Genomic DNA, 18,867 nt, shown 5'->3' with positions numbered 1-18,867 from the left:
CAGTGTGGCATGTTCACTTTAATAATAAAGTTCCAATAAAGCAACAGACAATTAATAGTACATTGAATCTAAACCTAGCTGAATGTCTACTAAAAATAATTTAAGAAACATTTTCAACATTTACCAATAAATTCATCTTCTTCTCCCCCAGTAGAATCTTGATCACTGCTCAGTTCAATGGAACCATCGAGTGTCTGCTTTTCCAAGCTTTTGCCAAATGCAAGCACCTCTGCACTTACTGGGGTGTTTGCATCAGATGACGATAATGAAGGATTTTGTTCTTCTGGTAGAGAATCAGTAACATGAACACATTCTGGGTCATTGGTGATCTCTTCTGATATTGATGTTACTTCTATGCCTGTTTGTGAGGTGGGCTCTCCACTGTCTGATACTATTTCACAGCCGAGTAAATCTTTCTTGCTGCGACTATCTCGGCTTCGAGGCCTTCGCCTAAGCTTTCGAACGCTCCACTTGCGTCCAGAAAATGTAATAGAGCGGGAAGCACGATGGTCCCCTAGATTGCTTTCAGGTACAGAAAGTTGCTTCACAAACTGTCGTTCTACATACTTCCGCTTGATCCATGCTTCGCGAATGTTGCTAGGTAAGAAAAAAAAATGGAAGAGATGTAATTTCAAATTTGTTGCACAGACTGAATTGTACAATTTGCATAAAGAAACATGCACAACAAAAAGAGTTAAAAAATAAAACTGTGTATATCTCAGAGCAATGCAATGTGGTACAGGCAAAATGAGAAGCCTCTTACACAAGTGCTCTAAGAAACCACACAAGAAATGGTATGGAGGGTGGCATAAGGAAGGACAATTATTTCTGTATTATTTCATATTTCTAAGCCTTTTAGTTGTCCGTTCTTAATTTCAAAATTTAATGAACAAGTTTTAGCTCTGAAGTTTCTCTTCTTTTTGAACTATTTGGTACTGTAGTCTGATCTCATATAATATGACTGTCCATCTTGATGGATACTGATATGTAAAAAAAATTTAAAAGTGAAACTATGAACAGCAATCAAGATGGACAATTATACTGACTAGTGATAATGATCGTGGACTGTTATGATGATTATAAGTTATTTATACACTTTCAATTTACTCTTATTATGCTCAAACTGCTCAGAAAACACACTGGCAGGATTAAAATTTACCTGCCTTTATATAAAAAACTCCACTGACAATCCCCATCTGACACTGGAAAAACTGGGCAACATTCCCAACTAGAGCATCCTCCCTAACCGTGAGTGGAACAACACAAGCAAGACTTCATCTGTCTCTCCTCATTTTCTGAAATGGGAAACATCCATCACACATGGTATCAGTATTAAACCTTCTCAACATTCCTAAAGTGGTACACAACCAAATTACTCAACATCCCACTTGTTCCTATTATGTTCCTGCTCTCAACTGTGGAAAGCCAACTCCGATAAGACCTAAAAAGTCTCTAGCTCAAAAGCCATAAAACACATATTGAAGGTAAAGCATTTTGTTCATAAAGGAGTAAATTATTTCTTTCAAATCCTTGACCTGTGGGTAGATTTCAATTTTCTTATCCTTCATGGGAAGAGAAGTAAGTCAGCCATCAGTGATACTTATGTTTTGTTGAGTTTACACCTGCAGAGCTGTTTCATTGTTTAAATATTGAAATGCTTCAAATATAAACAGATAGACTTTATAAGTTTGGAAAATGATTTTTTTATCCTTATTCATGTGCAAATAACATGTAAATTTGGGCTAATGCATCTTCATATTTCTGCCTGCAGCTGATGAAACAAGTATGAAAATCTATTTGGTCACGTCATTAATGTCATTCACAATCAATCTCCAGAGCTATTCTTTGGACTATCCCATGTTAGATGTAACAGCTTTGATGACAATACAGGTCTCCTCCCTTCAATGATTTACAGACCACACAGAAAACTAACTCTAGATGGTTGGAGATGGAATGCAGTTTATTCAAAATGTAAGTCAATAAATCCAAACTGATAAACGAATAATTTAATAAACAGGAAAATTCCTAAAAAGCAGCAGAAACTCATATGATAATCCTCAACTTATTCATTGGACTACATCTACATGATTACTCTGCTATTCACAATAAAGTGCCTGGCAGAGGGTTCAATGAACCACCTTCAAGCTGCCTCTCTACCACTCCACTCTTGAACGGCGCACAGGAAAAATGAGCACTTACATTTTTCTGTGTGAGCATCGGTTTCTCTTATTTTTATCGTGATGATCATTTCTTCCTACATAGGTGGGTGCCAACAGAATGTTTTCACAACTGGAGGAGAAAACTGGTGATTGAAATTTCATGAGAGGATCCAGTCGCAATGAAAAATGCCTTTGTTTTAATGATTGCCATTCCAATTCACTTATCATGTCTCATCACTATCTCCCGTATTTTGCGATAGTACAAAATGAGCCATCCTTCCTTGAACTTTTTCGATGTCATCGATCAGTCCCACCTGATGTGGATTCCACACCACACAGCAGTATTCCAGAATAGGGCGGACAAGTAAGGTGTAAGCAATCTCTTTAGTAGACCTGTTGCACCTTCTAAGTATTTCTGCCAATGAATTGCAGTCTTTGGTTTGCTCTACCCACAACATTATCTATGTGATTGTTCAGTTTAGGTTATTTGTAATTGTGATCCCTAAGTATTTAGTTGAATTTACAGCCTTAAGATCTGTGTAACTTATCGCGTAATCGAAATTTAGCAGATTTCTTTTAGTACTCATGTGAATAACTTCACACTTTCCTCTAGTCAGGGCCAGTTGCCACTTTACAGATATCTTATCTAAATCATTTTGCCATTTGTTTTGGTCATCTGATGACTTTATAAGATGGTAAATGACAGCATCATTAGCAAACTATCTAATAGGGCTGCTCAGATTGTCTCCTATGTTGTTAATATAGATCAGGAACAATTCCTTGGGGAATGCCGGATATTACTTCTGCTTTACTCAATGCCTTTCCGTCTATTATTACAAACTGTGACCCTTCTGAAAGGAAATCATGAATCCAGCACAACTGAAGCGATATTCCATAGGCATGCAGTTTGATTAGAAGACTGCTTGTGAGGAATGGTATCGAAAGCCTGCTGGAAATCTAAAAATGTGGAATCAATTTGACATCCCCTGTCAATAGCACTCACTACTTCACGAGTATGAAGTTGTTTTTCACAAGAATGATATTTTTTAAATCCGTGCTGACTGTGTCAATAAATTGTTTTCTTCTAGGTAATTCATAATGTTCGAACACAGTATATGTTCCAAAACCCTACTACAAATCAATGTTAGTGATATTGGCCTGTAGTTCAGCAGATTAATACTATTTCCCTGTTTTGGTATTGGTGTGACTTGAGCAATTTTCCAGTCTTTAGGTACAGAACTTTCTGTTAGCAAGTGGTTGTATATAACTGCTAAATGTGGAGCTATTGCATCAGCATATTCTGAAAGGAACCTGAATGGTATACTATCTGGACCAGAGGCCTTGCCTTTATTATGTGATTTAAGCTGCTTTGCTACACCGAGGATATCTACTTCTATGTTTCTCATTTTGGCAGTTGTTCTTCATTGGAATTCAGGAATATTTACTTCATCTTCTTTGGTAAAAGTGTTTTGGAAAACCATGTTTAATAACTCTGCTTTAGTGGCACTGTCATCAGTTACTTCACCGTTGTTATCGTGCAGTGAAGGTATTGATTGCATCTTGCCACTGGTGTGCTTTATATATGACCAGAATCTCTCTGGGTTTTCTGCCAGATTCCAAGACAGAGTTTCATTGTGGAAATTATTAAAAGCATCTTGAATAGAAGTACGTGATATATTTCTAAATTCTGCAAAACTTTGCTAATCTTGGGGATTTTGCATTCTTTTAAATTTGTCATGCTTTCTCGTTGCTTCTGCAACAGCAATCTGACCTTTCTGTATACCATCTGGGACCAGTACCATCAATTACTAATTTATATGGTATATATCTCTCAACTGCCATCAATACCATCTCTCTGAAATCATTCCACATCTTTTCTATGCTTACATGAACAGACTGGAAGGAGTTGAGGCTCTCTCTTAAAAAAGCGTTAAGAGCATTTTTATCAGCTTTTTTAAATAGATGAACTTCGTGTTTCTTTCTTATGGCTGTATGTGTTACAGTATTCAGCTTAGCAGTAACTGCCTTGTGGTCGCTAATCCCTGTACTCATAATGATACTCCTTATTTGTCCAGAATTATTTGTTGTTAAGAGGTCAAGTATGTTTTCGCAACCATTTACGCTTCGAGTGGGGTCATGAACTAATTGTTCAAAATAATTTTCTGAGAAAGAATTTAGCGCAATAAAAGAAGGAGAAAAAATCCACAGCGAGGATGTGAAACAATCATGTTTTTAGTAAAGATATTTAGCATCAACCTGCCTTTGTAACTGAGGTCACTAATGCATGCCTATGTGGTGGCACTTGACTCGGAGGGAAGCTGGTTTGAGTCCTAGTGGTGGAAAATTTTCACTGTCAGTATTTGACTAGCGAAGGGATGTAAGATGATGGGATAAAGTTCCTGATCAGCAGTCTTTGCAACAAACTCCTGGATTAATTTCCAAACCTGTAAGCAGTGTCTCATGAAGTAAGGGAAAATGCTGCTGTTGGCGGTGATCCATCAGCGGAATTGGAATATTAAGCTCGGTGGCCACCTTGCTGCTTTTTGAGAGGAGTTGGCTGTATGTCAGCATCCTTTCCCTTCCCTTCTCTTCTCTTCGTGAATAAGAACACTGCACTATTCACTCACTCATCACAATCATCCACATGAACAGCTAGACACTTCACAACAGGATGAAGAAAGCAATGGCGAATCACCTCCACTAGGAACTTGTCATTAGTGATGGGAACAACCGAATGAAAATAATCCATTCACTCAGTTGTAGTTTTACATATTGGTAGAATTATTCATTCCTTCATTCACTCTTTCTTGTGACAGTACCTAGACTGTGGGAGCAACTGAATGAAGGCAATTTACATATCGGTTGGATTATTATTCATCCCCCCCCCCCCCCAAGTGAAAGCAGTCTTTTGGAACAACAAATGAAAACATTCAACACTGTCATAGCTTTGCCTATTAACTGCATTATTTATTCTCTCTTTTCAAGTGAAAACCGTCAGTCGTTTTCCTGTTGGTTGAACAAAGTATTCATTCTTTCAACTGGAACTACTCTTTAGTGTTTTAGTTGACTGAGCTATCCATTCATTCTTATGAGTGAAACCAGCCTGCAGTACTTTCACTAGATGAAATAAAGCTGTGCTACATTATCGGCCACAGGGTAGCTCTACCTCCGAGAGTAGGTGAAAACATATCTCAGGATAATGCTAAAGTTGAAATAAGCATTATACTTGTTCATTTAATTATGTACTGAATGGAGACTTTTTCTTCTCACCACATAAAACTGATTCGTATACTGCTGTGGATTAAGTTGTCCCAGGTACCACTGAATGTAACTAATTAGGCTAGGGTAGGCCTGCCATCACTTAAACTGCCAATCCCCAGAAAATAAGCTTTCAAAACCCTGGACACCTGAGTCACATCAGATTTTTTTCCTGGACACACACAGTCTCTAGATGATAAGGTGACCGATGAGGCACATTGGAAGCGGGGACTTAGGAGGGGGAATATTTCCTTGCTTGCATAATGTTTCCCTTTAGGGTATATAAAGAATTAAGGAACCTTTCCTCATTTTAGATATTTTGCATTGCATTTTATCGAAAATATGTGATTGAGCTCAAAAATCACGAATCATTTCAATCTAGCCCACAAACACTTAATCAGTCATTTATTTGTGTGGAAGATAAATATTTTATACAGAAAATTAGACATACAAATTACACCCATTGCACACAATGCTGTTTACTTTTCATAGTCTGTGAAACATAGTATGTGTGGTATTTCACCAATACAAATAAGTTCTACTCACATTCACATACTGGTACATCATTTTCACAGTTAAGTCTATCTTGAGGCACCATTTAAAATGGTCTGTAACAGCATAACCAAGTTTGCACCTCTCCAGCATCCCTGGAAGTGACAACTGGATCCACTGATCACTTGTGCATTCAGTTCTTAGTGGAAAGAATAGATCATTTTGGTGCTATCAAAACATGATTGTTGACTGCACTCTGTTATCACATGTCATGAGTAATACTGTCATTCCAATATTTGCAGTAGCTTTCAATTAAGTTTTTTGTCTGTGTTTACTGAAGTGTTTTCACATTATTAGTGAGTGAGCTTTGTTTGCCATCTGGATCAAAATGCTGAATGCTCACTTGTATGTGAATTTTACAGAAAAACTGAAAGAGATGTTGCGATCCGTATGGTCTGTAAAAAGGAAATACATTTTAAATGCTCATTCAGTAATCTAATAGACCACTTGAAACAGAAGCACCATCAGTTTTTGAACATCGCATCTCTTGATAATTTGTCAGAAGATACAACAGGTAGTGAACTGACGCCACCTGTTGCTGATGGCATGTCTACGTTTTCCATCTATGGCTCCATGATGTGCACTGCCTCTTCCCCTATTGGCCCTCCTACATTCATTCATGGATATGGCAGGAATGGCAAATATACAACCCCCACCCCCCCCACCCCCCAAAAAAAAAAAAAAAAAAAAAAATAAATAAATAAATAAAAAAAATAGGCAGGCTAGGATTTTTGGTACCATGAAGGTAACATTAAAGAGATTCACAACCTCAGTGTTGATGTTGTGACTGTGTTATCCTCAATTTGCTATGGCTGAAGATACCAAATTTATGAAACTAGTTAAGACACTAGAACTGCAGTATTCTTTTCCTCCAAGGAAGACTCTGACAAACAAACTATTAAATGATTGTTGGCTCAAAATTAGGGAAGTTATTGAGAATATACTGGCTGAAACCAAGTATGTCACACTAACTGTGGCCATGTGGCTCAACACAAATACACAAGGGTTTTTGACAGTGACAATATGATTTATTGAGCAGTACAATCTGCAGTCTGCTGTTCCAGATGCTGTGCACATTGCTGATTGGCATCCTTCTGAAAATGTTTCAAAGAGCATTAAAACAATTGTTTCTGAATGGGGATAGATAAAAGTGTTTTCTCTTGTCAGTGACAACACAAGTGTTATGGTGGATGTAAAAACGAAAATTAATGTTGTTCACTTGGGATGCGCTGCCCACACATTTAATTTAGTAGTGTCAGATGTTTTCAACCAACCTGAGACCGCAGCACTAGATGCCTTGAGACAGAAATGTTGCAAAATTATTGAGTTTTTCAAAAACAGTACAGTACTCACTGAGAAATTGGTAAACTGCCAAGTTTGGCTGAACAAAAAACAGTTAAAGCTTAAACAGGAGATATCCAGGGGGTGGAACTGTATGTTTCTTATGATGCAGCATCTACTGTTGGCCAAACAAACCCTCATAACGACATTTTCATATGTTATCTATGAAGTTTTGGTAGCAGATGGAGGGGTATTTCGGAAGACTGCCTTCCTGTACTGGAACCTCAGAGTTAACAAAAGAACTGTCTGGGGAACAGTTCACCACAGCCTCCATTGCAGTCACATTAGTTCAAAGATGCTAAAGAGCAGTGGCCGACAAAATTAAGATAGACACCATATCTCCTGTAGGCGCTGTCACGTCTTATGAGTAAGACAGCACCCGCATCCATGTCAAAGTAACTATTTTGAACACTCTGTTCAGAAAGTGTTGTTTCGGAGTAGCTGAAAGTGCTGAAAAAGTGACCAGCAAGCTCACAGCAGAGGTTAGTCAAACTCCAAACAATGGCAGAGTTGTGGTTGATAGTTTGGTACCTAAAGTACAAGAAGGTGAAACCCAAGTTAAGAAGAAGAAGATCGGGACCTTTTTCATGGAATAGGAAAATAAAAATGAGTGAAGTACAAGAAGGTGAAACCCAAGTTAAGAAGAAGAAGATGATCGGGACCTTTTTCATGGAATAGGAAAATAAAAATGAGTCAGCATCATTGGAATTTACAAACATGCGAGAGGACATCTGGCTCTACTTATCCAAAAACTTTCTGGACACAGAGGAGAAACCCGATCCACTGATTTTTGAAACAAGCATAACAAGTCCATGTCGTCATTGTATGACACTGTACTCTGGACACTATGACCCTCTCAGAGCAAGTTTTTTCAAAGGCTGGACATGTTTGCATAGAGAGAAGAAACTGGCTGAAATCTAAGAATGTGGACAAGATGGTGTTTTTAAAAATTAAAAAAGTTAAAAATATTAAGACTTCTCTTGCAACTGAAACGTTTTTAAACAGCATTTTTCAAATCAATCAGAAGTACATAAAACACACTGCTGCAAGATTATAACTTTCCCCAAAGCTAATTAACAGAAATATATTTGTGCTCAAGCAACACCAAGTGATTGTGCTCACGGCTTATTAGAACATGGATAGAAGATGTTATAATGTAATTCAACTGAGTAGTTTTAATATATTATTTTGAAAGAGTTTCTGTTGGCTGTGTGCTAAGCTTATTTCACCGCCGCTTCGTATTGCTGTTGTCACTTTTCTAGGCTGGGCTGGTTAACCATTTGAGCCTCATTTACATACACAATGACACAAAAACCTTATCCATACATTAACACTATCAGTATAATAGAGGGAAACATTCCACGTGGGAAAAATATGTCTAAAAACAAAGATGATGTAACTTACCAAACGAAAGCATTGGTATGTTGTTAGAGACACTAACACAAACACAAACACACACACAAAATTCAAGCTTTCGCAACCCACGGTTGCTTCATCAGGAAAGAGGGAAGGAGAGGGAAAGAGGGGAGGAGAGGGAAAGAGGGGAGGAGAGGGAAAGAGGGGAGGAGAGGGAAAGAGGGGAGGAGAGGGAAAGAGGGGAGGAGAGGGAAAGAGGGGAGGAGAGGGAAAGAGGGGAGGAGAGGGAAAGAGGGGAGGAGAGGGAAAGAGGGGAGGAGAGGGAAAGAGGGGAGGAGAGGGAAAGAGGGGAGGAGAGGGAAAGAGGGGAGGAGAGGGAAAGAGGGGAGGAGAGGGAAAGAGGGGAGGAGAGGGAAAGAGGGGAGGAGAGGGAAAGAGGGAAGGAGAGGGAAAGAGTGAAAGAGGGAAGGAGAGGGAAAGAGGGAAGGAGAGGGAAAGAGTGAAAGAGGGAAGGAGAGGGAAAGAGTGAAAGGGAAAGAGGGAGAGGGAAAGAGGGAAGGAGAGGGAAAGAGGGAAGGAGAGGGAAAGAGGGAAGGAGAGGGAAAGAGGGAAGGAGAGGGAAAGAGGGAAGGAGAGGGAAAGAGGGAAGGAGAGGGAAAGAGGGAAGGAGAGGGAAAGAGGGAAGGAGAGGGAAAGAGGGAAGGAGAGGGAAAGAGGGAAGGAGAGGGAAAGAGGGAAGGAGAGGGAAAGAGGGAAGGAGAGGGAAAGAGGGAAGGAGAGGGAAAGAGGGAAGGAGAGGGAAAGAGGGAAGGAGAGGGAAAGAGGGAAGGAGAGGGAAAGAGGGAAGGAGAGGGAAAGAGGGAAGGAGAGGGAAAGAGGGAAGGAGAGGGAAAGAGGGAAGGAGAGGGAAAGAGGGAAGGAGAGGGAAAGAGGGAAGGAGAGGGAAAGAGGGAAGGAGAGGGAAAGAGGGAAGGAGAGGGAAAGAGGGAAGGAGAGGGAAAGAGGGAAGGAGAGGGAAAGAGGAAAGGATGTGGGTTTTGAGGAAGAGGGTAAGGAGTCATTCCAATCCCAGGAGTGTAAAGACTTACCTTAGGGGGAAAAAGGACAGGTATACACTCGCGCGCGCGCGCGCACACACACACACACACACACACACACACACACACACACACACACACACACACACACACACACACACACACAAACATATCCATCCGCACATATACAGACACAAGCAGACGTATGTAAAGGCAAAGAGTTTGGGCAGAGATGTCAGTCGAGGCGGAAGTACAGAGGCAAATATGTCGTTGAATGACAGGTGAGGTATGAGTGGCGGCAACTTGAAATTAGCGGAGGTTGAGGCCTGGTGGGTAACGGGAAGAGAGGATATATTGAAGGGCAAGTTCCCATCTCTGGAGTTCTGATAGGTTGGTGTTAGTGGTAAGTATCCAGATAACCCGGATGGTGTAACACTGTGCCAAGATGTGCTGGCCATGCACCAAGGCATGTTTAGCCACAGGGTGATTCTCATTACCAACAAACACTGTCTGCCTGTGTCCATTCATGAGAATGGACAGTTTGTTGCTGCTGGCAGAGAATTCAAAATCGATTCTTATCATCAGTAAGTACACTATGAGATCAAAAGTATGCGGACACCACCAAAAACACGTTTTTCATATTAGGTGCCTTGTGCTGCCATCTACTCCATATCAGTGACCTCAGTAGTCATTAGACATGGTGAGAGAGCAGAATGGAGTGCTCCGTGGAACTCAAGGACTTAGAACGTGGTCAGGTGATTAAGTGTTACTTGTGTCATGCATCTGTATGTGAGATTTCCACACTCCTAAACATCCCTAGCCCACTGTTTGCAATGTGATAGTGAAGTTGAAATGTGAAGGGACACGTACAGCACAAAAGCATACAGGCTGACCTCATCTGTTGACTGACAGAGACCGCCGACAGTTGAGGAAGGCCGTAATGTGTTATAGGCAGACATCTATATAGACCAGCACAATGAATTCCAAACTGCATCAGGATCCATTGCAAGTACTATAACAGTTAGGCAGGAGGTGAGAAAACTTGGATTTCATGTTCAAGCAGCCACACATCACGCTGGTAAATGCTGAACAACGCCTCGCTTGGTGTAAGGAGCGTAATCGTTGGACAATTGAACAGTGGAAAAACATTGTGCGGAGTGATGAATCACGGTACACAATGTGGCGATCCAATGACAGGGTGTGGGTATAGCGAGTGCCCGGTGAATGTCATCTGCCAGTGTATGTAGTGCCAACAGTAAAATTCAGAGGCGGTGGTGTTATGGTGTGGTTGTGTTTTTCTTGGAGGGGGCTTGCACCTGTTGTTTTTTCGCATGGCACATTCACAGAACAGGCCTATATTGATGTTTTAAGCACCTTCTTGCTTCCCACTGTTTGTAGTGCAATTCGGGGATGACGACTGCATCTTTCAACGTGATCAAAAACCTGTTCATAATGCACAGCCTGTGGTGGAGTGGTTACATGATAATAACATTCCTTTAATGGACTGGCCTGCACGTTCATGACCTGAATCCTATAGAATACCTTTGGGATGTTTCGAAATGCCAACTTCATGCCAGGCCTCACTGACCGACATCGATACCTGTCCTCAGTGCAGCACTCCGTGAAGAATGGGCCGCCAATCCCCACGAAACCTTCCAGCACCTGATTGAATGTATGCCTACGAGAGTGGAAGCGGTCATTAAGACCAAGGGTGGGCCAACACCATACTGAATTTCAGCTTAACCAATGGAGGGTGCCAAGAACTTTTAAGTCATTTTTAACCAGGTGTCCAGATACATTTGATCACATATTGTACATCACAGTTTCTGGTCAGTATTATGAAAAGGACAGTTGCTACTCACCATACAGCAGAGATGCCAAGTTGCAAATAGGAACAACAAAAAAAACTGTCTAACAGTAAGTTTTCAGCCAAAAAGGCCTTCATTGGGGAAAAAAAAAGCATGCACGCACATACGCACGCACGCACGCACGCACACTCACACACACATACATACACAGTCTGTATCTGCTGAGGCCAAATTGTGAGCAGCACTGCATGATGGGAGAAGCAAACTGGGTGGTGAGGGTAAGGAGGAGGCCGCGGCAGGGAGGGGAAGGGATAGCAGGGCAGGGGTGGGTGACGGTAAAGTGCTGTTTGTTGGTGCATACAGGGACAAGGTCGGGAGAGGGTAGGTGTAGTCCAGAGGTTAGACAGAGAGTGGGGAGGGGGACAGAAAAGTAAAAAGACTAGAGAGGACTATGTAGTGCTGGAATGGGAACAGGGAAGGGGATAGCTGGTTGAAAGACAATGACTAATGAAGGTCGAGACTAGGAGGGTTACACTAACGTAGGATATATTGCAGGGAGTTCCAACCTGCGAAATTCAGAAAAGGTGGTATCGGTGGGGAGATCCAGATGGCACAGGCTGTGAAGCAGTCACTGAAACGCAGAAAATCATGTCAGGCAGTGTGTTCAGCAACTGGGTGGTCCAACTGTTCGTTGGCCACAGTTTGTCAGTGGCCATTCATGTGGACAGACAGTTTGTTAGTCATCATGCCCACGTAGAATGCAGCACAGTGGTTGTAGCTTAGCTTCCAGATCACATGACTAATTTCACAGGTAGTACTGCCTTTGATGGGATAGGTGATGCCTGTGACTGGACTTGAGTAGGTGGCGTTGTGGAAGGAAGTGTGGGGCACGTGTTGCATCTGAATCTCTTACAGGGATATAAGCCATGCGGCAAGAGGCTGGGAGGGGGGCTGTGTGAGGGTAGATGAGGATATTGTGTGTTTGGTAGGTGGCAGAATACCACTGTGGGAAGAGTGGGAGAGATAGTGGGTAGGATATTCTTCATTTCAGGGCTTGATGCGACGTAGTTTCTGGTCAGCACTTTCAGACTCACTCTCAGTGGGGTTACTGATGAAACAGTAGTAGAGGGTTTAGTTGGGTGAGCAGATGAAATAGGCATATTTTTCAAACCATTAGGATAAGATGTCTTTCCACTTTTGGCTCATGAACACACTTTCAGGCTTAAAATATGTGTGTGTGTGTGTGTGTGTGTGTGTGGGTGTGTGTGTGTGTGTGTGTGTGTGTGTGTAGAACTAAGGTGACATGTTAGGAAAAAGAAATCACATTTTTCTTTGTGCAAAAATGACTAAATGCAGGAAGATCTGTCCAAGTCAAGATGGCAAACCAATAAGAATGCATTGCGCAGGGAATGAAGAACTGCATGTAGTGACTGAAGCTGGAAAAGTAGTTATGAATCACTATCTTTGCCTTCCAACTTAGCCTGATGTAATCTCCCCCATACCCCTTCCTCTCTCAACCCCAATTTCCTCCTTTTGTTTCCTCAAGAGAATTTTCCTTTTAATATTATCAGATTTTGGGTAAGAGCAAAAAGTATATAATCAATATTTAGGACAACAATGAGCACTGAATAAACAGATACTTGAAAAGAAGAATCGAATTTTAGACAATTTTGAAGGACTTACACACTTCACATTATGTACTTAAAGGAGGAGGAGATTAGTGTTCAACGTCCCGTCGACAACGAGGTCATTAGAGACGGAGTACAAGCTCGGATTAGGAAAGGATGGGGAAGGAAATCGGTTGTGCCCTTTCAAAGGAACCATCCCGGCATTTGCCTGAAGTGATCTAGGGAAATCACGGAAAACCTAAATCAGGATGGCCGGACGCGGGATTGAACCGTCGTCCTCCCGAATGCGATATGTACTACTTTTTTCTTCTTTGTGATGACTGATGAATAGTACGAATATCAAAGGCAAAACAGCAGCTTGGCTATAATAAATAACTACATATAACCAAATTAAATAGTATTCAGATTGACACACACAGTAACAATGAACTATAAAATTACTCACTCTTGACACTTTGGAGTAGCTCGGATAACATCTGTAGGAGTGTTTGCTTCATATACACTATTTACAATAGTATTTCCCAATTCAGCCATCACTTTAAGAATTTCAGGCTCCCAAGCATCTAATGTAAGGGATCGAACTTTGCTGAAATGGACACCTAGACTACGGTGCACACCTGAGCATTCTGTAATATAAAGTGAGAGGCATAAAAATATTTACATTTGGAACAAACACCTGCCTTATGCAGATGAAAAAGGAAACAGCATTGTTTCAACAATTATTGACTATCACTGTAGTACTCATAACTAAACAATATCTGTAACAAAAATTGAAGATATTATCAATGATAACTTTTACTGTAGGTGGCACAATGAAATGAATGAGAAGCACCAACATAAAATAAAGTACAGTTTATATTATAAAGGAAGACAAATACTGAAACATTTCCTCTTCACTCCACAAAGAAACATAAGTCCATAACTTTTGCTATGTAATACCAATAAAAAAATTTGGTTTTTGAATAAAACTGTCTAGATGCTTAATAAACTTTTTTATTTATTATGCCATTTTGGCTACTGCCATCATTAGATATCAGAAACTTAGAACTAGTGCAGCTCAATATTAAAAACCTATGCCTAATCAGCGTGTTGATAGAAATTCTAATTTAATGTGAACTCAAGTGGGAATCCCTGGAGGGAATACAATGCTCTTTCTGTGGAACACTGTTGAAAATATTTAGAGAACCGACATATAAACCTTACTGCAGAAAGAGTCTACTGCCACCATTGACCATTTCACTTAAGCAGCACGAAGATAAAAGAAATTAGAGCTCATAAAGAGGGATATAGACAGTAGAGCTTTGAGGCAAGTGGTTTCCTCATTAGGATTGCATTTGCTGCCATTGACAGAGAGAGACTCCATGTCCAGTTTGGTAGCTGTTTGTGTAAACTGTCTGCCATGCTGCCGAGGAAGCAAGATTTTGCTATCTGGCAATGGCAGTAGTGGAAGCAGCATAATAAATGAAGACCAAACAATGGAAAATTCAGGAGGAATGTAACAATGTTATGATAAATAAAGAAATTTATGAAGTGATCTATATGGTTTTGTTCACAACATATTCGTGTGCTCATACAGGAAATTTATTTCCTCTATGTAGAGGCTTATCTCACTAGGGGTAAGATAGATACTGCCTACAGGAAAATTTTGTATGAATATCAAGAGCTCAGATGGAAACCCAGTTCTAAGCAAAGAAGGGAAAGCAGAAAGGTGCAAGGAGTATATAGAGGGTCTATACAAGGGTGACGTACTTGAGGACAATATTCTGGAAATGGAAGAGAATGTAGATGAAGACGAAATGGAGATACAATACTGTGTGAAGAGTTTGACAGAGCACTGAAAGACCTGAGTCGAAACAAGGCCCCGGGAGTAGACAACATACTACTGGCGACCTTGGGAGAGCCATCCTGACAAAACTCTACAATCTGGTGAGCAAGATGTATGAGACAGGCGAAATAACCTCAGACTTCAAGAAGAATATAATAATTCCAATCCCAACGAAAGCAGGTGTTGACAGATGTGAAAATTACCGAACAATCAGTTTAATAAGCCACAGCTGCAAAATACTAACGCAAATTCTTTACAGACGAATGGAAAGACTAGTAGAGGCTGACCTTGGGGAAGATCAGTTTGGATTCCGTAGAAATGTTGGAAACGTGAGGCAATACTGACCTTACGACTTATCTTAGAAGAAAGATTAAGGAAAGGCAAACCTACGTTTCTAGCATTTGTAGACTTAGAGAAAGCTTTTGACAATGTTGACTAGAATACTCTCTTTCAAATTCTAAAGGTGGCAGGGGTAAAATACAGGGAGCGAAAGGCTATTTACGATTTGTACAGAAACCAGATGGCAGTTATAAGATCGAGGGACATGAAAGGGAAGCAGTGGTTGGGAAGGGAGTGAGACAGGGTTGTAGCCTCTCCCCGATGTTATTCAATCTGTATATTGAGCAAGCAGTAAAGGAAACAAAAGAAAAATCCGGAGTAGGTCTTAAAATCCATGGAGAAGAAATAAAAACTTTGAGGTTCGCCGATGACAATGTAATTCTGTCAGACAGCAAAGGACTTGGAAAAGCAGTTGAATGGAATGGACAGTGTCTTGAAAGGAGGGTATAAGATGAACATCAACAAAAGCAAAATGAGGATAATGGAATGTAGTCTAAGTCAGGTGATGCTGAGGGAATTAGATTAGGAAATGAGACACTTTAAGTAGTAAAAGAGTTTTGCTATTTGGGGAGCAAAATAACTGATGATGGTCGAAGAAGAGAGAATATAAAATGTAGATTGGCAATGGCAAGGAAAGCGTTTCTGAAGAAGAGAAATTTGTTAACATCGAGTATTGATTTAAGTGTCAGGAAGACATTTCTGAAAGTATTTGTATGGAGTATAGCCATGTATGGAAGTGAAACATGGACGATAAATAGTTTGGACAAGAAGAGAATAGAAGCTTTCGAAATGTGGTGCTACAGAAGAATACTGAAGATTAGATGGGTAGATCACATAACTAATGAGGAGGTATTGAATAGAATTGGGGAGAGGAGGAGTTTGTGGCACAACTTGACAGGAAGAAGGGACCGGTTGGTAGGACATTTTCTGAGGCATCAAGGGATCACAAATTTAGCATTGGAGGGCAGCGTGGAGGGTAAAAATCGTAGAGGGAGACCAAGAGACGAATACACTAAGCAGATTCAGAAGGATGTAGGTTGCAGTAAGTACTGGAAGATGAAGCTTGCAGAGGATAGAGTAGCATGGAGAGCTGCATCAAACCAGTCTCAGGACTGAAGACAACAACAACAACATAAACTACAAATTTTTTGCTTTATCTAGTGTTCATTAACTCATAGTAAATCCTTCAAACTTTCCTTTCTACTTGATTTGCTTTGAGCAATGTCAAATATTACTGAGCAAAGCAAACTGGGGACCTGGCAAGAATGGCAGCTCCGTTACGTTTATGCTTGACAAACAGGGAGACGGAGGGGGGTATTAATAAAATAACCCCCCCCCCCCCCCCCCCAGTCCTACAAATGGAGCACTGACACACTACATGTCCGTGTGTCAATGCCCTGCGTAACACAACCATTAACACTTTGACGGCCAGCCAGTTAGAAAAATAATGTGCCTAGGAAAGAGGCTATTTATGACTTTTTTAAAGCGTTACTGGAACATACATAATTGATGTGTCTTCAAGAGTAATTTAGAGTAAAAAAGGGCCAAGCTTCAAGATTTATTTTTCATGTTTCCTTTAGTTCTTTGATATATTATAAATTTTAAAATAATGATGACAGGAAGTACAATTACCTGCTAAAGAAAAATGAGAGGTGAGTTTCTGAGAAATTTCTTCCTCTTGAGCTTCCAAAATTTCTTGCTCACTCAATAAATGTGACTTACTTCAGAAGAATTACAGCTAACTGCGAAATCTTATGAGTATGCATGACATTACGTCAACATGATCATACCGGCTCAGCCATTTCTGATAGCAGCTTTTATGTTTATTAATGTTTATTTTGAAATAGTTCTAGAAATTGACAGTAAAAGGCAGCACCAGTCAATGGGCAGGTTGAGAGACAGCTGTATATTGTTGTCTTATGAAATGACTCCACTTTTTGAGCGATAGGTGGCTCATACATCGAGACAATCGTGGACCAACCTGTATTTGGCAGGGTCTTTTCAACACAAAGCTGCTGCCTAAGCTATGCTCAGGCTTGGTCTCCAAAGTGTTAAATACTGACCAGCACTTTTCTTTGACAACACTTCTCATATAATACCATTTCAACAACATTTTTTCAAACTTCAATGTGAATGAACCTACTGTTTGACCAAATAAGCCATTGGCCGATTTACTTCAGATGAAACTTCCTGGCAGATTAAAACTGTGTGCCCGACTGAGACTCGAACTCGGGACTTTAGCCTTTCGTGGGCAAGTGCTCTACCATCTGAGCTACCGAAGCACGACTCACACCCGGTCCTCACAGCTTCACTTCTGCCTGTATCTCGTCTCCTACCCTCCAAACTTTACAGAAGCTCTCCTGCGAACCTTGCAGAACTTTCTTTCAGGAGTGCTAGTTCTGCAAGGTTCGCAGGAGAGCTTCTGTAAAGTTTGGAAGGTAGGAGACGAGATACAGGCAGAAGTGAAGCTGTGAGGACCGGGTGTGAGTCGTGCTTCGGTAGCTCAGATGGTAGAGCACTTGCCCACGAAAGGCAAAGGTCCCGAGTTCGAGTCTGGGTCGGGCACACAGTTTTAATCTGCCAGGAAGTTTCATATCAGCGCACACTCCGCTGCAGAGTGAAAATCTCATTCTGATTACTTCAGATGCTTCACTTTTTTCTATATACCTTATAGTGTATGTCTAGTTTGAAACTCTGTCTTCTCGTTTCTATAAGACGACTCGTTTGTTCCGTCATCTTTTAAAACCAAACCCAAAAGACAGAACAATGTCTTGGAGTTCCCTTGCTAGCCTTGAATTCCAGGTGTGCGAGACAAAAGCTTTGCAGTTCTCACAAAATGGCAATTTTTTGTTGTTGCTGTTCATAATGATGAAGAGATTACTACCTAAAAGCAAATTTAACAATACTGTTTATGAGACCTCTATTGTGTGTACTTCGCATCATCTTTGCAGTAGATATACGAGTCTCTCTCTGTTCAGTGTTCTACCTGTCCTCCTGTAATCTGTATACCACTGACTTACTGAACATCTTTTCTGGTCAACATGGCCATTCTTTTCTCTTTTCATAACCAATAAATTTAATGATCTTATGAGCTAGCAGTCATGGCAGTCCACAAAGCCACTTTCTGCAATGACTTTGCGTGCTTGCACTGTGAGGTAACAACACACGCTATTTTTAATTTTAATGTGGTTGTAACACATTAATTCACACTATGGCCATGACTACAATTTGCTTTGTAGCGTAATACACATCTCGGTTTAACAATAAAACAAAAATGGCATTCAAAATATTTGCACTTCTGCAGCAGTTTTCTTAAAATTTGTTACTAACAACACTGTAATTGTTTTGTGTCATTTCTTTGATTATTTTTTCTTTCATCTTCTCTTATCTATAATGAACACACTCCTTTTCGTTTCCTGTTGTAACCGAACTAAAACTTCCAGTATGTGTTCTGCTGATTAGAAAGTGAGTCCACCTGATGAAAGGATTTATGTCACAAATTTTTCATACTATTTCGTTTTGAATGATGATATTACATGTATTAAATTATAATTTCAAACACAT

The 18,867-nt window shown here is 40.5% G+C and overlaps 1 protein-coding gene across 3 annotated transcripts in view; it reads right to left on the bottom strand.

Moving 5' to 3' along the window:
- Positions 1-18,867, bottom strand: part of LOC126475310 (arf-GAP with coiled-coil, ANK repeat and PH domain-containing protein 2) — a 151,679-nt gene that overhangs the window by 45,669 nt on the left and 87,143 nt on the right. For all 3 annotated transcript variants that reach the window (XM_050103084.1, XM_050103085.1, XM_050103087.1), the window contains 2 exons: positions 13,585-13,765; positions 125-597 (listed from right to left, as the gene is read on the bottom strand). In XM_050103084.1, the coding sequence (XP_049959041.1) occupies positions 125-597; positions 13,585-13,765 (654 nt within the window). The remainder of the gene's footprint in view (positions 1-124; positions 598-13,584; positions 13,766-18,867) is intronic.

Source organism: Schistocerca serialis, chromosome 4, assembly GCF_023864345.2.
Source record: "Schistocerca serialis cubense isolate TAMUIC-IGC-003099 chromosome 4, iqSchSeri2.2, whole genome shotgun sequence".
NCBI lineage: Eukaryota > Metazoa > Arthropoda > Insecta > Orthoptera > Acrididae > Schistocerca > Schistocerca serialis.
The sequence above is the reverse complement of the archived record's forward strand: the minus strand, read 5'-3'. Positions and strand labels throughout refer to the sequence as shown.